This window comes from Suricata suricatta, chromosome 15 (assembly GCF_006229205.1).
Source record: "Suricata suricatta isolate VVHF042 chromosome 15, meerkat_22Aug2017_6uvM2_HiC, whole genome shotgun sequence".
Lineage (NCBI taxonomy): Eukaryota > Metazoa > Chordata > Mammalia > Carnivora > Herpestidae > Suricata > Suricata suricatta.
Genome location: NC_043714.1, coordinates 35,680,081 through 35,707,679, shown reverse-complemented (window position 1 = coordinate 35,707,679; position 27,599 = coordinate 35,680,081). Strand labels below are relative to the sequence as shown.

Sequence of the window (27,599 nt, the reverse complement as noted above, 5' to 3'; positions counted from 1 at the left end):
TAAAAATGAATTACTAGACCATGTGCTTGGACATTGCCGCAATGTCGAAATGCTATAAAAGTTTCTAAATACGGTCAAGTTTTCTTCAAATCTCGTCATGGACAGGTAACAGTTGGTGGGCCATTGCCAGTCTGCAGCGTGCACTTTGAGAAGTGCCAATCGAGACAGCTGGTATAGTGGGACTGGATTTAACGCCTCTACTTTGATTTTCAGAATTTATTTCTTAGAAGCATGTTTTGTATAGGAAACAGGCTGTGTTCACATCAGCACAATGTGAAATATAAACTGGGATCTGCTTCATGGTTCCATCACAAATAAGTTAGGTCTCTACTGTCTAATCTCTTAAAATAATTGGATTTAGAAAAGTCTGATGTTAACTAAAAAAAAGAAAAGCTTATGACTCTAAGTTCTAAAGGGTTTTCAAATAACATCAAGAAGGTATTAAAATATTAATACTCTCCCATCTTCTTATATACTACTTAATAAAAATTTCTATACAAAGTGTTCTGTTTTGGCACCATATAAAATGGCTTTGTGAATAACGGTTCTCACAAAATGCATAAGTCTAGAAAAGCCAGACACAGATTTTTGTAAATATGCAAAAAACATCAGAAGATTGTCTTAATTTAAGAAAGTCCGATATGACTAGGAATGTCTAAATCTTTTCAAAAGATGAAAAAAAAAACAAGAAATAAAAAGGTTACTTTGGAGAGTAGAAAAGATTATTCAGACATATTTAAACTTTTCTTTTTATATGATAAAAATGTATTGTGTGTATTTCTGAATCTGGTATGCCTCAAAAAATGCTTGATCCTTCTTTCTAGTATGTCTAAAATTCAATCTCATTTGCTTACTTCAAACATTGCTTTGCCTTTCAGAATTGAATTTTTGTCATCACGCAAACAGTATAAGAAAGGCCAATAGAAATGGCCCAGGAAACTGCTCAATCTAGTGAAGAAAGACAACTTTCAGAGTAAGAAACAAATTCTTCCTTTTTTTTCTTCTTAAAATCAGTATTGTTTTCACAAAAATTCATTCAAGTGCTTGGTATATATGTGAGGGGAAAATCAATTCTTCTGAGATTTATGTATGTTTTTGGAAATGACATAAGTTGTAAAAAGTAAGCACTGTATTACATTAAAAAAGGCAAAATGTTAATTGTAAGTGAAATAGGATAGATGTTATCATGTGGCATCAAGATATGGTATCTATTCCAATGTTCTCATGTACTGTTATCAAATTTCTTATGTTCTAAGTTTTGTGTGTGAGTTGGAGGAGGAGATGTAACGAGAATACTTTATAACATTTTGGACTTGGCATACACTTTCTATCTCCAATATCCAAGAGAATCCATTCTATTTCACTTGTTAATCTAGCCACTCAAACTACATTAGTGACATTATATTTTTAAACAGTTAAGTTTATTTATTTTGAGAGACAGAGAGAGCCAAGGAGTGGGAGAGAGGGAATCCCAGGCGGGCTCCATGCTGATAGCACGGAGCCTGATGCTACGCTCTGACTCATGAACTTTGAGATCATGACCAGCATCGACACCAAGAGTCAGATGCTTAACCAACTGAGTCACCCAGGTGCTCCAATCTTATATTTCAAAAAAATCACTCTCAAAGGAAAACATATAAATTCAATGATAAACAAATACAAATATCTACATACATATGCTGATCAATATATTGCCTCCATGCCCTGCATATTCCCCTTCAGGACCAATAATACGTGAACCTACCTCATTGGTTTGTTTCACAAGATGCTTCATTTTACTGAGATTTCCAAAATTCAATTTTGCAAGCTCACCTCAAACATCACTGTTGCCAGTGAATTCTTCATCTTCCTCATCATACATATAGTGCACCTGTTTGTCATACACACGGTGCACCTGTGTGTCATACACATGATGCACGTGTTTGTTTGAGCAGGTGATAATCTATGACATGATATAACAGTCAAAAGGTAAAAGAGCAGCACCTGTCACAACTGTTCCCTCCCAGGTCCTCCCCTGGCCATACAAGTTCACTTCTAACAGTGGGGTGTCTACTATTTCCAATATCATGTGCATCTTTCCAATGATATCCTTACATATATAACCAATTCATGCATATATATTTTCTTTTTTTTTTAATCAAAAGTAGCACACTCTACAGGCCATTCTGTACTTACTTGATTTACTGAAGAATATATCTTGGACATCCTTTCTTATCTATATATGTCTCAATCTTCAGTAGCTACATACTTTTTTTTTTTTAATTTATTTTTGAGACAGAGAGAGAAGAGGAAGAGTGTGGGAAGGGCAGAGAGAGAGAGAGAGAGATACACAAAATCTGAAACAGACTCCAGGCTCTGAGCTGTCAGCACAGAACCTGATGTGAGGCTCAAACCCATGAACAGTGAGATCATGACCTGAACTGAAGTCGGACGCTTAACCGATTGAGCCACCCAGGCGCCCCACATAATTTTTGACCAAATGAGTAAGTACCACATTCTATGGATAGTGCCCCTATTCAATGAGTATAACTGTTAAGGCAGGCTACGTCCAAACTGAGAGGCCATTTACGTAGAAAGACATACCCATCAGTGTGTTCACCTCTGACTACTCCTCCCAAGTTCTGGCAATTCCTTCTGCGGTTCATTGCTATGAGACAATGTCATGCTCTGCACCTCGGCTGGAATTGCACTGTGAGGCTGCATCCTGTGGTGGCTGAGAATCAGGAGATCTGAGCTTGTGCCTGGCTCTACCCTTTACTAGATATATGGCCTTGGGCAAGTTACTTCTATTTTTAGGCTAGAATCCCCCCCCCCCCCCCCCGTGTAATTAGGAGTAATAATTATTATACCATTCTCAAAGGATTACTTGTGAAGACTGTATAACCTATGTAATGCCCAGTGCCTGGCACATAATTAGTATCCCCCAAAGTGGGACCTCTCATTCCTAGGGACATTTAGGTTAATTCTGCTTCAGCCCAACAAAGGCGTGAGAGGTTCAAATTTATTTGCCATGTGACAGCATTCCCTTTACTATTAACCATAGGGGACTTAATTACTTTTTATTAGGGGAAGGTGGTATATATTGCAAGACCTAGGCTCTCTTATTTCCAAGTTTTGATTTATATTATGGCAAAGGAAAGAGAATAAATGCATAATATTCTCCTTAGTCTTTTATCTTTCCCAATGTCAGGGAAATTCTGCACGCTTTCTTCTTTGCCAAGAGCTCAAATGAGGAAGGGAAAGGTGGAACTATGTGTCATTACTGCCAGTCACATCGGATTATTCTGAGAGTGAAGTTCCTGTTAACACAGCCTGCCTTGTGGATGAGCCTCTCCTTGACAGTCTCCCCTAAGATCAGAACAGCGGACACTGAGGGGAGTGTCTTCAGTTCTTAGACAATGGAAACAGTTCCAACAGAGACCTGGTCACCACAGAAATCTGAGGAGCCAGTGCGGTAAAACCTGATTGCTACCGAATGCTAATAAAGGGATGCATAGAAGTCCTTATTCAGTACTTAGAGTACTGAGTCTTCCACTCCAAAGGCTATAGTATAAAGTCTAGATATAGAAGAAATCTATTAATTAGTGTGAGACCTAAAAGGAAGGGAAAAAGTTGATCTCTAATATAAAAATTCTCACACAGAGTCCCAAAGCGTAACTTCTCTCGCACCACCCTTACAGGAGTAGGTATATTCCTCTTCCATAAACTTTGTTCTTGGTCTCCCCTGAACCTGGAAAGACCCTTCCTTCCTTCCGTCCTTCCTCCCCCCCCCCTTCTCAGACTGTCACGCTGAGCCCCCGCATTGCTGGGTGTGTGTTCCATTTTCTTCCCAACGCTGTTTCTGTCCACGTGAGCCCTTCTTTGCCTCCCCTCTCCTGACCCCTCACCTGTGATCCTTAGCCTTCTCTGCAACACTGGCCCCACTGAGAATGTGACTAAATCCATGAATCTTCTCTCTCCATTTATCTACCCGAAAACTGCATATATACACATACACATAAACTATTTGGTAGATTGAGAACCCCCCAAAACCTATCCCTGAAATCCCAGGTTTCATAACTTTTCTCTCCAAACCCACCAACTTGGTACTGCCTTGCATTGCCAAGTAGCTGATAAACAGAATAATAGGTAATTCCCCCCTCGGTTAGTAAACTCCTGAGCACTTATTAGCATCCTTCTCAGTGTTCTATAAATATCTCTTAAATACAGGTGCCTGCCAGGAGTTAGGGGTGCACCAGGAAAAGCAATAAGCCATCGTGTGATTTCCAACCCTGGCTGCCGATTAGAATCACCTGAAAAGCTTTAAAAATACTGACACCAAGCCCCTGCGCCCAGAGTTCTTACCGAGTTGGTCTTAGGCATAATCTTGGCCTGGTGATTTTGTAAAAAGCTCTCAAGTCATTCTAATAAGCAGGCAAAATTGAGAACCACTAATGGGAAGCAATAGTGAAATTTCTTCAGACTCCTGAGTTTGAACTGAATTCTCTAACTTTCAAGCTGCATGATCTTAGCCAGTTTCGTAATTTCTATTCAGCTCAGTTTCCTCAACCAGAAAGTGAAGATCATGATAAATTTAGCCTTACATGTTGTTCAAAGGCTTAAAGAAGATAAATAATGAAACAGTTGACGGTGTCAGGCACACAGCACTCAGTAAACATGAGCTGCTACTGTTACTTAAAATAACAAACGCACACCTGACAGACAATACAGCGCACACATCACAACCCAGGCCGACGTGCCTGGCCCTCTTAGAAACAACACAGGTGAATCCCACTTCATTACCAGTAAACTCCTTCCAGCCGTTATTTTCAGGCAGTTTTTCCCATGTTCCCGTGCAACAGCTCAGCCACTGCAGATTCTGGGTGTGGCACTAGAAGCAGCAAAGAGTCTCAATGGAAATATTCAGGGAAAGAAACTCAGGCAGGTGTATCAATGATGTCACATGGCTTCCCTGAGTCAGCTGGTACTTGCTGGTACTACCAAATGCACCTGACCAGGCATAGCACCGAGCACGTGCAGACCTCTGCCTTCATAGCACCCTCTCAGATTCCTTGTCTAAGAAGTTTCCTTGGGAGGCTGGCTTCAGGGATGACAATTACCTTGGCAAAAGTTTTGTGTAATAATCAACCACATGCAACTATGTCTTTCTCAGGTTCAAATAGTACTATCTGTATTTCAGGATTATTGCAAATTTGAAAAGGCAAAGAAATGATATATTAAATATAAGCTTATCATTAGAAAAAAACTAGGATCTCTGTTTCATATGGGTGAATACTGGTTTCCTTTTTTTTTTAATCAAGGGTTTTTACATTTTTATTACATTTTTTAAGTTGGCTCCATGATCAACATGGGCTTAAACTCACGACCCTGAGATCAAGAGTTGCATAATCTACCAACTGAGCCACCAGGCAGGTGCCCTGAATACTAGCTTCTGAATGTCTTTCCATGAAGATGAAACCGAGAAGATAAAATTGAACATGAACTTAAATTTGTGTCCCCTCCCCTCAAAAAGCTAAAAACCAAATACTCTAAGAAGTTATCAGTGCAGTCCCACAGATAGAAGAGCAAGGCATACGCAAATCGATCCATCTCAGCCTCAGTTTCTTCTATTTAAAATGGGCATAGCCAAGTTATGGATGGGTGGGAAAACACATTATGCTGAGAAAATTCACACTTTGAAACAACAATGTTCTGGGGACGCCTAGGTGGCTGTCAGTTAAGTGTCTGACTTTGGCTCAAGTCATGATCTCACAGTTTGTGAGTTCGAGCCCCATGTCGGGCTCTATGCCGACAGCTCAGAGCCTAAAGCCTGTTTTGGATTTTGTGTATGTGTGTCTCTCTCTGCTCCTCCCCAACTCGGGCTTTGTCTCTGTTTCTCTCTCAAAAATAAATATACCACAGTGTTCTGGTTTGACTCCCTGATCCACCCTTTGCAAGTTGTCTGACCCTAGTAAGTTACTGGACTTTTCAGAGCCATGAGAGATGGTGGCAATTTAAAAGAAGGTTAGCATAAAATGTTTAGAACAGTGTTTTGTGCAGAGTAAATATTTGGCAGATGTTAGCTTGCACTCTTCCTGACAGACATTCATCTACAGTGAAATTAGGTATTTGCCCACAATGAGTGAACACGTAGGGTATCAGGCAGAGACTTTTACTGATGCATTTCTCCAAAACACTGCCTCTTGCTGCAAGAAAACTAGAAACAATAACAAAAGTATATTAATTCATTTTAACTTAGTGAAAGTGACATTGAATCCTGGGTACTTGGGAAGTAAAGATATAAACACGATTTAAAAAATGAGAATTTAATTATTTCAGTGGAAATAAACAGACTTGAATCCCACTAATAAGATATAGAAAGAATACTGGAACCCCAGACCCCTGTTTCCTAAAGGCTGGGGTCTTTCCTCCAAGCTGTTCAATAAAGCGTCCTTTGTGATTTTGATGGTGTTGCAGATCTGTCAGCTCTCTCTATGCATGACAAATAATCTGTACATGATTCATCTTCCTCTTCTCTCCGGGTTCATGATCTGTTCCAGAACACCGGTGCCCAGGCCTCTGTGACATCACACCAGAACTCAAGTCTAAAACTTTCTCCACTAATGTTACTGATTTTTCACATGACATGCTTTGGCAAAATGTGCTACTTTGTTACAGGGCCATTTTTATTTTATTGAAATGAATATCAAGGAGCATTACTATCAGAGAAAATATTCTTCTCTCCATGGCAACTTCATCAATCACACTGAGGTAGTTCTGCATTCAAGGGAACACACCTTAGAATCAAATGAGTAACAGAATTGTCTTTTCCTATCCCACCTTATTTACATGTTTTTTCTATCCCTCTAATTTCTCTTCTCTGTCATTCCATTTTTTATCTTCCTCTCTCTCTTCCTTTCTGACAACTAGGAGTAATTCCAATGATGCGAAGTTGAGGAGTCCTCTGTGTGACAGGTGACACGCTTGCCCCTTATAACTTCTGGCATGTGAAATTAATTCTAGACCATGGTCCATCCTAATTGCTTCCCATTCTGCTTTGGAGAGTTCAGTGCAAAATCACATTATTACAAAACTTGAAATTATAACTATAAACAGCGATCAAATATGCTGTTTTGTTAATAGCAAAGATAAACAATACTGTTTGGTTAGGTGTATTCCTAGGTGTCTTATGGTTTTTGGTGCAACTAGAAATGGGATCAATTCCTTGATTTTGGTTTCTGCTGCTTCATTATTGGTGTATAGAAATGCAACTGATTTCTTTTTATTTATTTATTTAAGAAAACATTTTAATGTTTATTTTTGAGAGAGAGAGCGAGCAAGTGAGGGAGCACAAGCAGGGAAGGAGCAGAGAGAGAGGGAGACACAGAATCCAAAACAGATTCCAGGCTCTGAGCTGTCACTACAGAGCCCGAGGTGGGGCTCAAACCCACAAACCATGAGATCATGACCTGAGCTGAAGTCAGATGCTTACCTAAGCCACCCATGCACCCATGAAAATGCAACAGATGTTTGTATGTTGATTTTATATTCTGCTACTTTGCTGAATTCACGTAGCAGTTCTAAAAGTTTTTTGCCCGAGTCTTTCAGGTTTTCCATGTAGAGTATCATGTTATCTGCAAACAGTGAAAATTTGACTCTGCATTGCCAATTTGTATGCTTTGTATTTCATTTTTTGTCTAATTGCTGAGACTAGGACTTCCGGTACTGTGTTGAACAACAATGGTGAGAGTGGGCATCCCTGTCATGTTCCTGAACTTAGAGGGAAAGCTCTGTTTTTCCACATTGTGGACGATACTAGTTATGACCCTTCCATATATGGTCCTTTATGATGTTGAGGTATGTTCCCTCTATCCTTACTTTCTTAAGGGTTTTTATCAAGAAAGAATGCTGTATTTTGTCAAACGCTTTTTCTGCATCTATTGAAAGGATCATATGGTTCTTAGCCTTTCTTTTATCAATGTGGTATATCGTGCTGGTTGATTTGTCAGTACTGAACTAGCCCTGCAGCCCAGGAATAAATCCTACTTGATCATGGTGAATAATTCTTTCATTGTACTGTTGAGTTCGATTCCCTAGTATCTTGTGGATAATTTTTGCATCCAGGTTCATCAGGGATATTGGCCTGTAAATCTCCTGTTTAGTGGGGTCTTTGCCTGGTTTTGGAATCAAGGTAATTCTGGCTTCATAGAGTGAGTTTGGAAGCTTACTTCCATTTCTATTTTTTTGGAACAGCTTGAGAATAATAGGTATTAACTTTGCTTTGAACGTCGGGTAGAATCCTACTAGGAAGCAATCTCTAGATCTGTATGCTGAAAACTATAGAAAGCTTATGAAAAAAAACTGAAGACACAAGAAATGGAAAAACATCCCAAGCTCATGGACTGGAAGAACAAATATTGTTAAAATGTAGGTACTACTGAGAACAATCTACATATTCAGTGCAAGTCCTATCAAAATAACACCAGTGTTCTTCACAGAGCTAAAAAAAATCCTAAAATTTGTATGGAACCGTAATAAAACCCAGAATAGTCAAAATATTGTTGAAAAGACACCAAACCTGGAGGCCTCGCAATTCCAGAATTCAAGATGTATTACAAAGCTGTAATCATCAAGACAGTATGGGACTAGCATAATAACAGACACATAAATCAATGGAACAGAATAGAGAACACAGGAATGGACCCACAAATGTATGGCTAACTAGTCTCCGACAAAGCAGAAGAAAGTGTTCAATGCAAAAAAGACAGTCTCTTCAGCAAATAGTGTAGAAAAACTGGACAGTGACATGCAGAAGAATGAAACTGGAACACTTTTCTTACACCATTACACAAAAACAGGATGAAAGACCTAAATGTGAGACAGGAAAACATCAAAATCCCAGAGGGGAAAACAGGCAACAATCTCTTTGACCTTGATTGCAGGAACTTCTTACTTGGCATGTCTCCAGAGGCAAGGTAAATAAAAACAAAAATGAGCTATTGGGACCTCATCAGGATAAATAGCTTCTGCACAGTGAAGGAAACAATTGACAAAACTAAAACACAATTGACAGGAGAAGAGATTTGCAAATGATGTGTCAGATAAAGCATTAGTATTCAAAATCTATAAAGAACCTACCAAATTCGACATCCAAAAAAACAAATAATCCAGTGAAGAAATAGGCAGAAGACATGAATAGATACTTTTCCAAAGAACAGACACATGAAAAGATGCTCAATGTCACTCATCATCAGAGAAATAAAAATCAAAACCACGAGATAGCACCTCACACCTGTCAGAATGTTAAACTTAACTCAGGAGACAAGGAGATATTGGCAAGGATGCAGAGAAAGGGGAACTCTTTTGCACTGCTGGTGGGAGTGCAAGCTGGTGTAGCCACTAGGGAAAACAGTGTGGAGGTTCCTCAAAAAATTAAAAATAGAATTACCCTACAACCCAGCAACTGTACTACTGCGCATTTATTCAAAGGACACAAAAATGCTGATTCAAAGGGGTACATGCACCCCAATGTTTATGGTAGTGCTATCAACAATAGCCAAATTATGGAAGCCCAAATTTCCATCGCATGATGAATGGATACAGAAGAAGTGGTAGATATATGCAACGGAATATTACTCAGCAATCAAAAAGAATGAAATCTTGCCATTTGCAACCACATGGATGGAATTAGAGTATATTATGCTAAGAGAAGTAAATCAGAGAAAGACAAATATCATATGATTTCACTCATATGTGGAAATTAAGAAACAAAACAGATGAACATAGGGGAAGGGAAGGAAAAAAAAAGATAAAAACAGAGAAGGAGGCAAACCATAAGAGACTCTTAAATACAGACACAAACTGAGGGTTTCTGGAAAGTTGTAAGGTAGGGGGATGGGCTAAATGTGTGATGGGCATTAAGCAGGGCACTTGTTGGGACGAGCACTGGGTGTTATATGTAAGTGAGGAGTCACTGGGTTCTACTCCTAAAACCAATACTACATTGTACGCTAACATGAATTTAAATACCAATACTGCCTTGTATGCTAACTAATTTGAATTTAAATACCAATACTGCCTTGTATGCTAACTAACTTGAATTTAAATACCAAAATAAAACACCAATATCCCCCCCTTCAGCACCCCCTCCTGCCTTTGCCACTTTTCATCCTTCAACTACTGAATTGTAAAATAAATACATAGATAACACTGAAAAATTTTAAATAAAGTTTTTTAATCTGTTAAAAAAAGAACTTTGAGAAATAATCTAAATTATCCTATTATTTTAAACTATAGGTCAATTCTAGTCTGGACAGTTTGGCATATAGTAAGCAGTCCAATAATTATAGAATAAACAAGTAGAAAATAACATCAACTGAAAAAAATACCTGATTTTTTAATTGATGCAGTCTCAATATCAAAGGTGCTAAAAATGAAATTTTCTTTGCTAAATCTTTTGATATAAAAGCCTTAAGACCAACCATAGCTAGTCTGTTACAATAAGCTAACTATAAAACTTTTATTAAAGTATTTTTTGATGCTTCTAGAATGATCACAGTTTCATCTAAATAGAGATAAAGCAAAGTTCATAGACTAAATCTATTATGACATAATTACTATGGTTTCCATTTTGATAACAAATTGTCTGTTATTTTCTTTATGAAGCATCAAGAGCAAGTGAGGAGCACCAATGGCTCAACTGGTTAAGCGTCCAATTTGATTTTGGCTCAGGTCACGATCTCATGATTTGTGGGACAGAGCCCTGTGTCAGGCTCCATGCTGACAGCAAGGAGCCTGCTTGGGATTCTCTCTCCCTCTCTTTCTGCCCCTCTCCTGCTTATGCTCTTTCACTCTCTCTCTGCTCCTCAAATTAAATAAAAACCTTAAAAAAAAAGAGCAAGTGAAATCAATTACTCCTGCAATTTCAATGTTAAACCAAAAGCTATTTTGTTATAATAACAAGCCTAGGAAAACATTAGGAATCAATGGCCAAAATGTGGTCCGTTATACTGATAACATGTATACCCAAATATACCAATTAAAATGCAGGTTGGGGGGGTACATGACCGGCTCAGTCGGTTAAGCATCTGACTTTAGCTCAGGTCCTGATTTCACAGTTCGTGAGTTCAAACCCCTCACCGAGCTCTGTGCTGACAGCTCAGAGCCTGGAGCCTGCTTCAGATTCTGTGTCTCCCTTTCTCTCTGCCCTTGTCCCTCTCACATTCTCTCTCTGTCTCTGTCTCTCTCTCAAAACTAAATAAACATTAAACAAATCTTTTAAAATGCAAGTTGGCAGGCAACATTGGAGGAGTCATTCCAGTTCTAACAGACTCTCTTATGTAAGTCACGTTAAAATCAAACACAATCGCAGCTATGCTCAGTGTTGCATTATAGCTGGCATGAAAGTGACTAGGTATCATTTTGGGGTAATTAAGGATATGTCAGTTTTGGTTCATGTAGCCCACTTAATCTCTGTTTCACAGAATTTACCATGTACCAGGTGGCGCTTCATTCTAGAAAACTCTGTGGTCTCCCAGCAACTCAAAGGAAGATATAAGTGTTACATTGTTGGCTTTTAAAAAATCACTCAGGGACAATTTACTTTAAAAATTAAAAACATAGATGGCACTCAAAGAAGAAAAATCACCAGGCTGTTTGGAGCAAAAAAATACATTCCTCACTTGGAAAATTTTGTTCTATAACTTTTACCAGCCTAGTGTCTTTTGATTTGCATAAAGACCAAAAAAAAAATGCAAATCTCAAGATAATCCAAAAAACTGTCAAGTTAAGTGAAAGCAGTTATACTTCAAATGTTTTCTTGGTAACAAATATCACTTGAAAATTGCATAAGTGTTTTTTCAAGTTTATTTATTTATTTTTTGGGAGACCGAGTATGCCTCCCCAGGGCAGGGGCACAGAGAGAGGGACAGAGAGAATCCCAAGCAGGCTCCATGCTCTTGGCATGGAGCCTGATGCGGGGCTTGATCTCATGAATGGTGAGATCATAACCTGACTGAAATCAAGAGTCAGCTGCTTAAACAACTGGGCCACCTAGGTGCCTCTTAATTAAATATATAGTGCTGTACCTTATGGCTTATAAGCATTTTTTTTCAATTAATGCAATTTATTGTCTTTGACAAAATACTATAATCAGTGGAAATGAACCAGCCACGTGCCTGCTTTTAAGAAGCTTTTATGGTTTTTTGGAAGACTGAAAATAAACATATGCAAAACTGAAAATAAACTAATAAAGTAGCAGGCTGAAAATTTCTAATTAATAACAGTCAAAATAAATACATAAGTACTATAATTAGGCATGGCAGGTATTATACAAATATGAACCAAAGTCTCCCATCTGCTTTGAGGCCCACAACATCTGCTATTATTTCCTTCTACTGACGAAGTTACTCTCGTCTTAGAGAAGCAATGACGAGGCAGATCACAAACAAGAGAGGGTGTGAGAGCTCATGTCACATATCAACTCGGTTGGGCCCCAGTGCCCAGGTCGGTGCTCCAACATTATTATGCATGTTTCCGTGAGGGTGTTTTTGGATGAGATTAACATTTAAGTCAGTGATCTGTGAGTAAAACAGATTGTCCTTCATAATGTTGGTGGGCCTCATACACTCAGTTAAAAGACTGGATAGAAAAAAAGATTGATCTCCTCAAGCAAGACTAAATTCTCCAGCAGCTGACTTCTGACGTTGAACTGCATTCCTGGCTTTTCCAGGCTCTCCAGCCCGCCAGCCCACTCTGCAGACTTGGGACTTGGTGGTCTCCATCTTACATGAGCCAATTCCTTAAAATCAACCTCTTTCTATTTGAATATATACCCTACTGACTCTCTGGAGAACACTGACTAATACAATGGGTCAGATTCTGGACTTTTGATTCACGTAAAAAAAAAAATTAATTAGAAGAATACAACAGCTTAATAACACCTAAGCCTCCCCATCCCCCAACTAGATAAAAACTCCCTAGAATAGAAGAGGAAAATAGGGAGAGAGAAAGTAAAGAGAACTAAGATTCATGTATGTCTTTCCTGAGAAGGTCATTTACCCTGTCTTCCCCTCAAGATCAAGTCCGTTAGGTGGAAATGGGGGTGAAAGTGGTATCGTAAGGAAGTTTGAGATCTGACAGTAGGGAGGCTCTGTGACTCCGCTCCAGACGGGAACCCCGATCCCGATCCGCACCATGGGAGCAGCAGATACATCTGCGCGGGGGGCCTGGGCAGAAGGACCTGTGACACCTTTACAAAACTGGCCATATTGAGCCTGGTTTGGGAACAGCGCCGGCATCATCCAGCTCTGAGAGCAGCGGGCATATGGCACAGGGAGCCGGGAGACACGAGAAGTGCTGGAGGCCGACAACAAGGGAATGTGCACGGGACCTGCCTGGACTCACAACCAAAGACCGGCTGGGAAGGAAGACAGCACTGCAGACACAGCATGGAGACTGAACAGAGACAAACGGGTGCCCCTCTTCTCTCATGACTTTGTGCCAGGGGAGGCCGGCCCTATACAAACCCCAGGAGTGGAGAAGAGTGACCCTGTACTGACTGTGATTAAATTTCCACCACCCAGCAGAATGGAGGCTGGAAACAGAAATTAATTTAACCTATAGGAAAAAAAAGTTACATTTCCCATTTCCCATCCGAGTTTCTGGTCTGCTACACCTGTAAATCAGGAGGCAGCACAGAACAGAAAGAGGGGCAGGGATGGGTTCTGGAGACATGAGTTCTAGTCCAGGCTGAGTCAGTCAAAATTTTGGGAAGTCATTTATCTTCTTTGAACTCAGTTTACTCAACTGTAAAATGAAAGAGTTAGACTAGGATGTCCCTGAAGAAGCCAGGTTTTCCTTTTCCTTGACATACATGGTCAGTGATCTAAAAATACTAAAGGAAACATCTTGCTCAGGGGAAGTACTTCTGTCTAAAACTTATGCTAGATTTTGTATTTGCAGTTTCTAGCCCATAGTCAGTGCTTGATACATATCTGTGTGAAATGAAACAAATCTCTGAGTTCAGTGTTGAAACTATCCTTGGGGTCCTGTTACCTGGTATGTGTCACTGCTCTGATTGATGAGCAGGGAATAAATAAATAAATAACATCAGGCAACAGGGTCAATAGACAAGTCACCAAATTCATTTCTCTGCTACACGCTAAAAAAATATTAAGGACTTTGCACCCATGACCCTGTAAATCATAGCTGCTTCAGAAATTATAGTAAAAGGGGCACCTCGGTGGCTCAGTCAGTTGCTTAAATGTCCAACTCTTGATTTCGGCTCAGGTCATGATCTTGCAGTTTCTGAGATTGAGCCCCTCAGTGGGCTCTGCGTTTCTCTCAAAATAAATAAACGTTTAAACAAAAAAATATAAAGAGGTACATAAAGAGATTCTTCCCTCCTTCCTTTGCTAGGGCAAGGGTTACTTATAACTCTCTTGGATGTGAAGGGGAAAAGAAAACTGGTAGTAATCCGCCCATCAGGAATGATTCTGGAAGGGACACAAAACAGTGAACTTTACATGTTGCTCTCTACCTTCATCTGCCACGTTCTCAGCCAGCTTCTCTAGCACTTACAATTCCGGTGCCATTAGCCCTGCCTTGAATGTCCTTAGCAATTTAATTTGAATAAAGTTCTTAAAACACACACCATAAAAACCATGTGTAGTGTTCGGAGATCCGTGGAGAAAGACAAGAAAGGAAAACTCCTCCGGCCGTCTAAGTGTCTGCGTTGTCTCCACCGGCAGCTTTGCAGAAAATGTCCTTCGCTGGAAAAGCCTCTAAGTGTGGTTAAAAGCTCTAGTCACGCACAGCGCAGAGCCAGACAGCCCGGGACTCGCTTGAAGAGCAAAGAGCTGTCGCAGACAAGCGGTTCCGGCCCACATGAAACAAACAGCAAACAGCCACCAGGAAGCCCGCCCACACAGCCGGGCCCTTGAGAGCCCGAGGACGATTTTCGGCTGCAGACAGCTTCTACCGTGTGAGGTGCAGCTTAACTGGTCCTCCCTCCTACCCAGCACTTGTCTTTAAGGGAGGAGAAACAATGGCAAATTCAGAAAGCAAGAACTTCGATCTATTTATTAGGCATATAGATTCGTCCTGGATATAATTTCAAGCCCATGGACAAAAGGTGACTTTAAGATCACCTGTTGAGGGGGCTCCCTGTGACACACATGGTGGAATTTTCCAGAGTCTACTTTTGCACTGCATGGGGTCCTGACTTGTCCCCCATTAACTCTCAGGCCTGAGCTACCTCTGGAGTACCCTTTTCTAATAACTCCTTCTGGGGTCCAGACTGTTTTCCTTTCATTCTGAGCTGCCACCACCCCTTTATCCATCAGGAGATTTTTCTCTCTCAAGCCAAACCCAACATGCTCAGCTCCCCGCCTCCATGCTGTCTTAGGCAACAAGTCTCCACGTCACTTTCAATGCTGTGAAACTTACATGCTAGAGAGAGGGGGAGGCAAAGTCCCTAATGGGATGGCATTTCCTAACTTCCTTTCCTTAGTGATACCAGAGACTCAAACAGCCTCCAATATTCTCCTGTTATTACAGAAGTGAGGATAACTGTGTCATACATTCATATCATGCTCTTTTCACTGGACTGTGTCTCCCTGAATATACTCTACATTAAAGACAAAATCCCTTTGAGTTTTCATGAACCAGCAGTTAGCTCCATGGAGAATAAAAAGATTTTGTAATGTAAAATACAAAGGGCAAGAATCCAGGATTAGGAATTCAAAGTAAAACAGAAATGGAAAGCCAATTAGAATAAATAGCAACACAGAAATTCAAAAAGTAGAGACCTCTTACAAGCCATTCTAATTTAAGTGACTCTGGTATAGACATAGTCCTTCAACTTCAAGTTTAGAGATGGATCAGTCCAAGAGAGTCACAGAGGGAGAAATTGTAAAACCGAGTGAAAGAAACTTGATGGAGAAAGGAGCTCAGAGACAGCGCACACAATTCTGTTACATAAGCAGGGATAAACGACTAATTTCGTGGAAGCTGCAAACTCAACTGGAGTAACAGTTGTCAAGTTCAAATCCGAATTTTCACTTGGCAACTATACACGGTGAGAGAGGTGGGGTGGATGGGGGGAGAGAAAGAGAGAGTCTTTATGTCAATCGCAAGTCTATATTCATTTCAACCTGATGGCAGTTTGAGGATGGGTAGTGGAGGGAAAATTACGTATGCAAATAATTGAAATCCTTTGGTTCTCCACATGTAGATTTCTAATTATTCTAAAAGCAATCTGTTTTAATTAAAAACAGATTCCCAGAAAAACTTAAAAATTAAACCATTAAACCCATTAGTGAATGAGTCAAGAACAGTAATGTTCAGCTGATACCCAAGTTCAGCCTTCATCCAATTATAGTTTGAGTTCACTGCTAAAAGCTTTTGCCAGTTAGTCTATTTTTTCCCCACTGAGAAACCTTTTAAGAATAGAAAAGAGAAGGGGCGCTGGCGTGGCTTAGTCAGTTAGGCATCCAACACTTGATTTCGGCTCAGGTCATGAGTTCAATCCCCACATCAGGCTCTGTGCTGAGTGTGGAGCCTACTTAGGACTCTCTCTGCCCATCAATAAATACATAAACTTTAGGGAAAGAAAACAGAAAAGAGAACATAATATTCTATATAGTAAGAGCTTCTGTTAAAGCAGGGAAATTTTGTTTTATATATAAATGCAGGTCCACTTATATATAGGGACAAAAAGAAATTCTTAATTTGAACACGTTTTCTGTCTGCTAAAATAAATAATCGGCATTCACATTTTAAAATCAGTTATTATTTGACAGGATCTGTCAGTAGCATTGTCCTTTATTTAGTCAGTCAGCCAGGATCTAAACTCTAAATATCACCAACAATGTGCCTTTCTATGTTTTCCTTACATCTAATCAATACACCCCATTCCTAGAAGAATCAGCTAACCAAGTAGTTATTGAGTGTATTATAACAATTACTGGAAATAGTAGAAAACCATATTCTTGCCTGAAAGGATTGTATGATTTAGACTTAGAAAATTGACACGTTCATGAAACAATTAACAAAAAATAACAGAAGATATATAATTAAATGGTACCCTATGAAAGTATAAACTGCAATTATAGAAATCTGGAGAAAGAAGACAATAAGGAAAGAATAAAAGGTTAGTAACTACATCCTAACAATAATAATCATGACTATGATTTAATGGCAGGTGTTTATGTATTATTGCTAAACTTTGCAAAATGAGTTTTTGCCTTGGCTCTATTTTAGAGTCACTAATATTAAGGTTCAATAGAGAGCAATGACCATCCATAGTCCTCACCGCTAGATAATGGAAGGATTTAACCCCAACCTCGACTAGTTCCATTGCTGTTATGGAGTTGGGTGGACCTTCAGGGCTAGAAAACTTCACCAGGCAGAAGAGAGAGGCAGAGCTATTCAGGTGAAGTGCCAAGCCTGAGACAAGGGGAAGCTGGACTCCATCCCTCCTCACTGAGCTCATAACATATATTAGAGACTGTGCTGGGTCTGGGAATCCATGGAAAGCAAAACAGTCATGATTTCTGCCTTCATGTAGTTTAGACCAGAGAGGACAGCATTAATCAAATAAACGCAGAACACACATAAAAGTTGTAGTTTATGTAAGTGCTTTGGAGAAGAGATACACGCTACAAGGAGAAAGCAGAATGAGAAATCTAACCTAATAAGAAAGGGCAAGGCAGGTTTTCAAGAGCTGTGTGGACATGTATATGATTATTTAAATCTGAAAAAAAGATACAGAAGACCACAGCCTCCATGGTACAGATTGGTCAAGTGGGGAAAGATAGGCTTGGATAGTGGGAAAGGAGAAGAAATCAAAGAAAATAGCTTTCTGTGATTAAAACAAAATGCACACAGTAGTAGTATGGTAACCAAATGCTATTGGTAGCTAAGTCAAGGTGGTGAATTTTCAGGTATTTGTATGCTCTTTCTTATGATTTCTGTATTATTTGAATTCTTTTTTTACAGTAAGTATGTGGTATTTATGTGATTATTATAGGGTAAACTATCTTCCTTAAGAGATTGCTCTTGAAAAAAATCATTTCAAAAGGTAGTAATCACTTGCAGGCTATTTGTAATCTATACTTATTTCAAAGATTCTGAAACCTGGTGGCATCATAAAGAAAAAAAATTGCCAAAACTCCACCAAACTGACCATTTTGAGAACAATGCAGTTGTAAAAGAGAGAAACTTGTATTCAGGTAGGGGGAGTGACCTTAAAGAGAACTGGATGGATTCATAAGATAAATAAGCTGGGGGGAAAAAGACAATTGGCTGGTGCATTGGGGGACAACAGGGAGAAGAAACCATCCAAGAAGTTAGCATCATGGTTTTTTTAAAGATTAGAGTTAATATTTTACTGATTAGATCTCATCCATTTGGTAAATATTGGCAAAGTCAGAAAGAATACTGCATTTATATGAATAAATAATTTAGATTCCTCAGGACTCAACTTTTGAGTAGTAATTGATTTTACTGTACCACCAGCAACTGTATTATGGCTGATGTGAAGTGAATTGAGTAATAATTACAAAGGATTCACATTCTTTATTGAGAGGAAGAGATGACAACCAGAAAAGAACTCTCTAGATAAGGTTAAAATATAAGATGATCTGAAATAGCTTGAAAGCAGAAGCCTTTAACACAAATGATGAAAGGAAACAGTAAAACTCTGTGAGTGCTCTGAAGAACAATGGAGAAAATGAGGCAAATGTAAAGCGATGGAGTGGAGGGCAGTAATGAACTAAGTCCAAAACTAGGAGATGAATTCCAGATATAAAGGCAAGGTGGAGGGAGGGAAAATGTGCCAGGAATGGAAATAATGTCCCAAAGAAAAAGAATAACATCTCTACATTGTGGTGACTCCCACACTGTAAAAATCCTACATAATGATTATAAAAAGGGAAGAGATTAAGGCAGCAATTAAGGCAATTACCTCTATACCGTACGTCCAAATATATTCTGCTACAGAGAAGGAAGCACCTCCTCATCCAAAGGAAAATACCTCAAAGTGATTTTTAAAATTGGCTTTGGGATTTTTTTTTTTTAATTTGAGAGAGAGAGAGAAGATGAGTAAGGGAGAGGGCAGAAGGGGAGAGAGAGACTCTTAGCAGACTCCGTGCTGAGCATGGAGCCCAACATGGGTCTCAGTTTCAGGACTGTGAGATCATGACCTGAGATAAAATCAAGAATCAGACGTGTAACCAACTGAGCCGCCCAAGAGCCTCTGGAATATTTTTATTTCTGATAAAACTAAACAAATAGTTGAAAATCTGAAAATTTACTGAAGTGGCATGACAGTGAGCTGGGGTTTGGTTTTTAGTTACCTCTGAGATAATCCTGGGGCCTTACATAATGTATCTGTGTAACCTTGGGTTAGTTACTCAACTTTCTAAATCAGATTCCTTAACTGTAGGTGGTGAAGAGTAATAATACCTTTGTATATGGTTTTTGTGAAGATTAAATAAGATGATGCGAGTAAGTGCCTGGCACACAGTCAAAAAATGTAGTTTGATTCAATTAAAAATTAAATATTTTTTTAGAAATCATATGTGAACTGCCTTGACACAAAATTTGGCTTGTCTACCATCTTTGCCAGAGAAAATTGAGACCATATTTTTTAGAAATTATAATTAAAGAGAATACATTTCTACATCACTGGAGGAAAAATCTCCTTAAAATTCTCTTCTTTATCAATCCCCCAAACTATGCTAATCGTCTTAATTATAAAGTAGATTTGTTGAGTCCTCACTTTTCCCCCAGGAAAGAATCCGCAGCTCAATCAACACTGCAGATTGTGTGGTGGCCTGATTTAGGAGGAAGTGCTAGTAGTGTCAAGGAAATGCTTCACAGGAGAGTAAACAATTTTAAAAGGAACTCACAGGAAACAGCCTGTCTCTTTCTCCCCATATCTTTATGAGCTAGAGATGCTCAAAGAAAGTAAATAGGTTTCAGAGATGATTGAAGTGAAAGGCACATCTGAAGAACAGGTGATTAATCAGTGCATTTGATGGTCACAGGTTAATGCTAATGGCCAAATGGAATCAATAACTGGAGACCTGGTTATAGATTAGAGTGAGGTCTAGTAAGATTCTAAGACTTCTGTTTTCCATCTCTGAAAATGTGGCACAAAGTGTACCTATAAAGAATATAATCAGAACATGTTTCTTTCAACCATGTTCATAGTTCGAATTTTTAAATTCTTAAGAAGTAAGAATAACACAATATGTGAGAATTGCCCAGAGTATCCAAACTTGGTGGGTGACTATGGAGCAGGACTAAAGGAATAAAGAATGAGTGTCACCCACAAAGTCTACCTAACTTTTGGAAGTCCCTGAAGAGACAGAGGAGTTGGCAGGACCACAAGGGGAGAAGACACGACACTGCATGCATGATTCTAGTAGTATTCTAGAGCACGGGAACACAGGAACACTGGGAAGAGGTACATTAAATGGTCAGGAAGGGAGCAGATGTAGCGAACTAGAACCCTGGTCCAGCATGCCTGTTAAAACAGACTTCTCCCTGGCTTTCTTCCAGAATACGAGAGGGGAAAGGAAAGTCTTTGAGACTGAGGACCGGGGTGATCTACAAGTTCTGCCTGCCCAGCACAGCCCTCCTTATTCTGAAACTACCATCCTGCTTCTCTTCCACCTTATATTTTTTCAGGGATGTGCATGAGACTCAAGTCAAGCTAACGTAATTCAAGATCCAAGTTTTGCTGGGACTACTGGGTAAGGAAAGCAATCTCTGAGAGTTTGCCAAGCTGGGGGCAGTATGAACCCAGAGCTTCTAGTCTCTCTTCTTGACATCTCAGCAAGAGGATCTGCTTAAGAGAACAGGCAACACAGAGAAAGAAGAGGTGGAAGTTGATGGAAGACTGCTTCCTAGCACCACTGTTAGACTACCTGCTCCAGCACACATAAAGCCCGTCTCTGGATGTTTCAGATACAGGAGTCAGATAATTATTTTTTTTAGGTCAGCTTAATTTATGTTTCTGTCACTCACAACCAGTGAAGTCCTGCTTGCTATATTATCTTCTTCCCTACTGTGATTTCTGCCACTTAGAGCTTCGGAGCAGTTGAGGAACATCTGTAAAGACTGTTATTCCCTCCCTCCTGAGCATTACAGTTCCTCTGACTCCATGACTCATTTGGTATATAAGCATTCTAAACTAAAATCATCAGCCATAGCTAATGGATAACTCATGCCTCTCTCTGGGAAACAGCATACATCCGCTGGCCTTTCTCTGTTTATGCCAAGGAGGCTACTTAATGCCTCAACAGAGGTCAGCCGACAGCCTAGTTCTTACAGCTAAGTCTTGATCATGGAGCCAAAAGAAATGCTCTGTGTTCTCTTCTAGTTTGTTTACTGGCCAGTTTGGGCCTTGTTGGGATACCTGGACCACTCCTCAGCCAGAGCTCCTTTGCCCAATCTGTATCACTAAAACTCAACTCTGGACACCCAGTCTGCCCACTCTATCTTACCCGTTCGTTATAGTCTGGAACTTGATTTTCACTTCACTTTCTTGACATCCTGGAATATAGCTACACCACCTTTTGCTCTCTTCTGATTTCTTTCCTGAACTTGCTTAGCTTAGCACCTGGGATTGTGATCTCCACAGTTCTCCAGCACCTAGGTCTGGGTGCCGCTTTCTAAATCTTCAGTTCCAGTGAAGATGGGACTGGTTATTTTAACAGGAAGATCTCTCTTGCCCGTTCTAGAAATGCAATGAACTTTTCAGTCATAATGCAGTGCAAGCTGTGCCACATACTCTGCAGACCAACCTACTGCTTATTTCATGGGCACTGATACTGCCTTCCTTTCCCAGTGCCCACAAAATGTGTTCACTTAAGCATGTGATGAATAACGCAAGGGAAAAAGTGGCTGCATCAACCAACTCATCAAGCCTTAGCATTTTGCTGTCACGCACAAATAGATGAACAACCTTCCGTTTCAGAAGGAACCAAATTCCACCATCTGGAATAAACCCTTTGATATCATTACTCTCCAATTATTAAGGGATTTTATCTCATCATTGGTGCATAAAACTGTCTTCAAATATTAGAAAGACGTGTCATAACATATTTGTATTCTGTCTGTCCCCAAGGAACAAAACTAAGCAAAAGTGGAAGTTGGGAGTGAAATGTGCAGTTTAGTTTAGGAAAGAGCTTTTTAAGCTTTCAGAGCTAGCTCAAGATGGACTATGCTCTTTTAGTAGGTGGTGATATTTCTGTCACTTTGGTGTGCTTCAGTGACTTAACAAGTACTGGGTGAAATCCCAGTAATTGCCACTGGAAAAATCATTTTAGCTTGGAATGAGGAATACTGGACCTGAAGCCAGCAACTGTCCATCTCTAGCTAAACCCTCCCCTCAACCCCCATCTGTGGGCCCTGGGAAGCTTTTCTGTGTGTTCACTCCCTGACCTAAGAGCACAACTCCCATCTGGTCTACCATTTGGCCTATCTTAACAATCTGGAACTCCAAAGTGCAGTATACGGAAAGAATCCTTTTTGGTCTCTAGGGGATCTTTCCCCCGCCTGTGCTATGGTTAACACCACAGGGAATTATGTTAATTTATTCATATGTTCCTCTGACTGAAAAATGTAGACAAGCTGCCTTTCTGATGAGTAAGAGCACTTGTGATGAACCATGGAAGTTTCCTCTTGACCTATTGATCTTCCTTCTATCTATTCCTGTTCTCTCATATGATGGTTTCAATTTTTAAACTATCAAAGCTATAGATTTGGTTTTTGCTAATATTGTCTTTTGCCAAACTTAAATGTTAAAGGCTTTATGTATTTTTTACCAGATAGCAACTTTTACAAATTTGAGAAAAATGTGTGTCCAAAACCTTGTAATGGAGCTGGAAAAGATGTAATAAAGCTAATTAAAATGAGAGATTAACAATTCTTTTTTTTTTTTTTAAGAAGGACAAAAGATTAGGCATATTTGACCCAGAGAGAGGACAATTAAAATGAGGCTTGACAAAAGTCTGTGAAATCATTGAAGGCTTAATAAGGTAGATAATATAACATTCTTCAGAATGTTCTGGAATAGTAGATTGTGGGCACTTCCCTTAGAGTTTGAGAAAGTTAAAATTTTCAACAATATTTTGCTCTGTTGACAAAAGCTTACATTTTGACCTCCTTTTTTTTTTGCTATGCCATATATCCTGAGGATTATCCACAGAAAAAGCTGGATTTGTGTTTGACACTCAACCACACTATTCAAGAAAAAACTCATGAAAATTTTCTAACTGTCCAAACATAATGGAAAAGAGCAATGTTAAAATTGATTTTGGGATAAAGGTGATGGAAATTTAGACTTCTGATGTCTTCAAATTTCTCCTACTTTCGTTCAGGTTCTTTTCATTTCCAGTCCCTGCTCTGAGTGAAATCTGTAGGGCATGTAGATTAGGAATGTAATTGCTGCCAAATCATTCATTATTAAAATTCTAATCAAACAATTAGGATGACTCATGTAATTCTCATTAGAATGAGATTGTATATATTTTGAGGTTAAGCTTGCAACTGTGTAGGCTGGAAAAGTGACCGGAGCCCCCTAGATGCTTCTTTACCATAAAGGGATGTGTGCTTGATGGTTTCATTTTGGAATTCACTAAAAAAAAAATTCTCTGTGATTCATACCTATAGATTTTTCCAATCATGGTAATATTCATGTATAGAAATCTTTGCGGTATCTCAAATGTGTACGTTCTTAAGAGGCTGTGTGTCTTTGGCTTTGTTTTTGCATTTGTCAGTTACAGTTTCCTTGTATCCAGGGGAGGAAATCAGACTGAAAAGATCCAAGCGGCCGCAGAGCACACTAAAAGCTGCAGTGGAATCCACTAAGCATGATTCCTCAAATGAACATAGTGATATTTTAAAATAAAGGAGCAAAGAAATGAATGGAGGAAAGGAAAGGAAAAACCCAGGAAGCTGGATTTGTAAATTAAGATGGCTACCTAAATGTGTGTGGGCTGGGCCTTATATATGTTTTTAACTTGTCCAAACCTTTTTTCAATCAGTGCACAGCCCTATGTGTATAGTTTGTTCATTGAAAAGGCACCTGTAAACACATGGTCTCTGAGAATCTGTAGGTTGACCTGACCTGATAGGTTTTTCATGTCCTTTTACAAGGAATAATATATTTAATTTTGATATTTAAAATATCTTAATGATGTGATACCATAGGGACAGCTACAATCACATTGCTAAGTAATATCTGCTTTTCATGATTGAGCATATTTTAAGAGCACAATATTTTGAGACTATTCTTCATGAGAAAAAAGGGAAAAATTCAGTAGCAATACATGTTCTCTGTATTTTCCTTCCTTATTTCCAAATATTTTCAGAGTGGATATGTTACTTTTCAAACACAGCAAATATAATATTTATAGCAAAAAGAAAAATTTCCATAGATGGCAGAAATGAGTGGAGGTAATACTGTCTTAGCATACACTTTTGTAAGGAAGAGAATCTTACTCAAATAAGCTCGAGAAAATTCAGTATATTAAGTGGATGGTGATTTAATAGACTCCAAGATGAAGTTAAACCACCAGATATCGGGAGGGGCAGGAACAAGGCACCCGTAGGGCCCTCAGCAGCAGACATTCATCGTATCTGAATCTGATGGTTGACCATAAACATGAGACAATGGATCTGGGTGACACTGTCTGGCCTATGTATAAATTGGCTCCTTCAGGCCAGGCTGCACCCTTGATTAAATTAGAACGGTTAGTGAGGCTGAGTGCACAAGAACGTATTTTTTTTATAAGTCATGTGGAAGGCACTAATCACTTGGATCATGCAAAGACAAAAGTTATCATTTCCTTGAAATATAGCTCTGCAATTTCTGTGTCAATGTTTGAATTAATGTCCTTAAAAGATCAAAGCCTGACACTGACATTATTTTTTTAAAGGAATTTCATAAACACAATTCTGAAGTCTCTAATATATTTTAGCTCCTAATTAGGTTGAACACCATTATCAGAAAACACTTATGTGTTTTTACTAATGCATCAATGAGAACAACCGGTAGTAATAATTACTCCTTTGGACTTGCTGTATAAATCACTGCATATAATTCTTTAGCACTTAACGTAATCTTAATGCTTTTCCAAGTAACTTCAACTAATAAATATAGAAGTTAAATAGCAAAATCAGGCCAATAAGGTTTGCTGAAAACTTTAGTTTTCATCAATATGAGTAATGTGTTTTGAAAAACCTCTGCGACACCTAAGATTGCTTTTATGACTCTCAATAATGGTTCTAAACCTGGATATTGTTAAAACTTTAATGACAAGTATAACGAGGAATAAATAATCAACATACACAATGGAGTATTAGCATCTCAGCTTCCAACATCCGAGCCATAAAGGGAAGCTCACTCAGGTATTACTTCTCAGCATGGTTCACGTGGGTTCCTTCCTTCCAGCATAAATGTTACTCCCTAGCAGTGATTTAAGAATTCAGCGAACTTCTGCGACCTTTCTCCACCTTTGCTCCTTTAGTTCTGTCCTTCAGTAGAACCACAATAACCTACACAGATGGTGCTTCCTGGCTTAAGGGCTTTAATGGCCTTTCCTGGCCTGCAGTTTAAACGTGAGGCACTTTTGCATCTCTGAGCACAAACTCCTTCTTGCCTGTCCCATTCTTCCGTTTCCAGATTTTTCTCCTCCCGCCCTCAGCCTTACAACACAGGACACACTCATAACATGAAATACCGGCACTCGCATCCACCTTATACTTTCAGATCTTTCCTTATGTTTTACTCTTTCTGACAACAAAAATCTTAAGCTATTTCGTAGGGAATTTTAAATTTCAACAGACTATACTTGCAAACTGATTATTTTAAGATTTTTCCACTGCTTGAGGAAAGTGAATTTAATCTTTTAATTTTTCTTATTAGTTCGCCACACAAAAAAGTCTATGCCTCGATGTTACCCAAGAACATGTTCCTGGCAAGCTGGCTCCCTGCCAGGACCATCTCCAGACTTTGCCTAAAGCAAAATAGCAATTGTTCAAGTAGGAGCCACACTGATGGGTCTCCAGGCATGGCTGAAATGATGCATTTTCCACATGAGAATTCTGTAATCACGACTGTTACAAATAACGTGATTTGGATCAATTACCCAAATCAAAAAGCATATTTCTGTTGTTCTATATCCTAAACTCCTCATTATTTTATATTTCTAAGTATAGTAAGAACATAAATAAAAACTTTATAAATGCTATACTAACGCAAAGGAAAGACCTACATACATAAAAGAAATAAAATAGATCACTGTATACATTGATTAATCAGAAAAAAGTCTGTGTCCTGTATTACCTGCATGTCTCAGGTAACAGAGATTCTACTTTCATATTAATGACACAATGATAATTCTCTCTAATCCTTGCTTTTGTTTTACATTCTGCACACTCTAAAGCTACTTCAATTGGGCTCTCTACAGAAAATCACTGTCTTAGGGGCGCCTGGGTGGCTCAGTCAGTTAAGCGACCAACTTCAGCTCAGGTCATGATCTCACAGTTCGTGGGTTTGAGCCCCACGTCGGGCTCCGTGCTGCCAGCTAGGAACCTGGAGCCTGTTTCAGAGTCTGTGTCTCCCTCTCTCTCTGCCCTTCCTCAGCTTGTGCTCTGTCTGTCTGTCTCTCAAACATAAACATTAAAATTTTTTTTTAAAGAATCACTTTTTGCAATTCAATACTCAGTTTTTCAGAGTATTTCCGTTGCTAAAGAGGGGAGATCTCAAAAGTAAACACACAAAGAGGTGGCTGTGTGCCTCAACCACCTCTGGATTTCAGCGCAGGTCCACTACCCTGACCTGAGGATCCGGTTCCTGGTTGGTTCCTAAGAACCAGCGTGCATCTAGCTGTGTGTTGACAGCTTGGAGGCGGCTTGGGACTCTCTCTCTTTACCCTTCCCCTGCTCATGTGTGCACTCACCCAAGTAGGCTCTCTCTCTTCAAAAAAGAGTAAACATACAGAATTAAGCATTACAAAATGCGCCCTTTACATATTTCCTCACGCTCTCCTTCATCAGTATGTGCTTGTTCACACCTTCCCTGTATCATTTACAGAATCCAATGATTTAAAAAGTTCCTTACTTGGTATTATGTGTATCAATGGTATGGAAGAGCTCATGTAATTCTTCTCCACTCAGAACACCATCAGCAAAATATGCTTTGAATTCTTCAAAGGACAATTTTCCATCATCTGAAATGACAAAAACACACAGAAGAGAGGCAAGTCATTTCAACTTTATATATTGTTTTGTCTTTTAATTTTAAAATCCATGCTCAAATGCTTACGCAGGTTTCTTTGTGCATGTATACACATTTATTTAAAAAGAAATAGGGGCACCTGGTGGCTCAGGCTCAGTCAGTTGAGTATCCGACTTTGGCTCAGGTCATGATCTCACGGTTTGTGAGTTCAAGCCCCATGTTGGGCTCTGTGCTGACAGCTCAGAGCCTGGAGCCTGCTTCAGATTCTCTCTCTCTCTCTCTCTCTCTCTCTCTCTCTCTCTCTCTCTTTCTCTCTCTCTCTCTGCCCCTCTCCTACTCATATTCTGTCCCTGTCTCCCAAAAA

General features: G+C 39.3%; 1 protein-coding gene across 1 annotated transcript in view; it reads right to left on the bottom strand.

The window, feature by feature from the left end:
• NECAB1 (N-terminal EF-hand calcium binding protein 1) overlaps nt 1–27,599 on the bottom strand; it is an 83,914-nt gene that overhangs the window by 19,654 nt on the left and 36,661 nt on the right. The window contains exon 3 of the mRNA XM_029923301.1: nt 27,119–27,227. Coding sequence (XP_029779161.1) covers nt 27,119–27,227 — 109 coding nt within the window. The remainder of the gene's footprint in view (nt 1–27,118; nt 27,228–27,599) is intronic.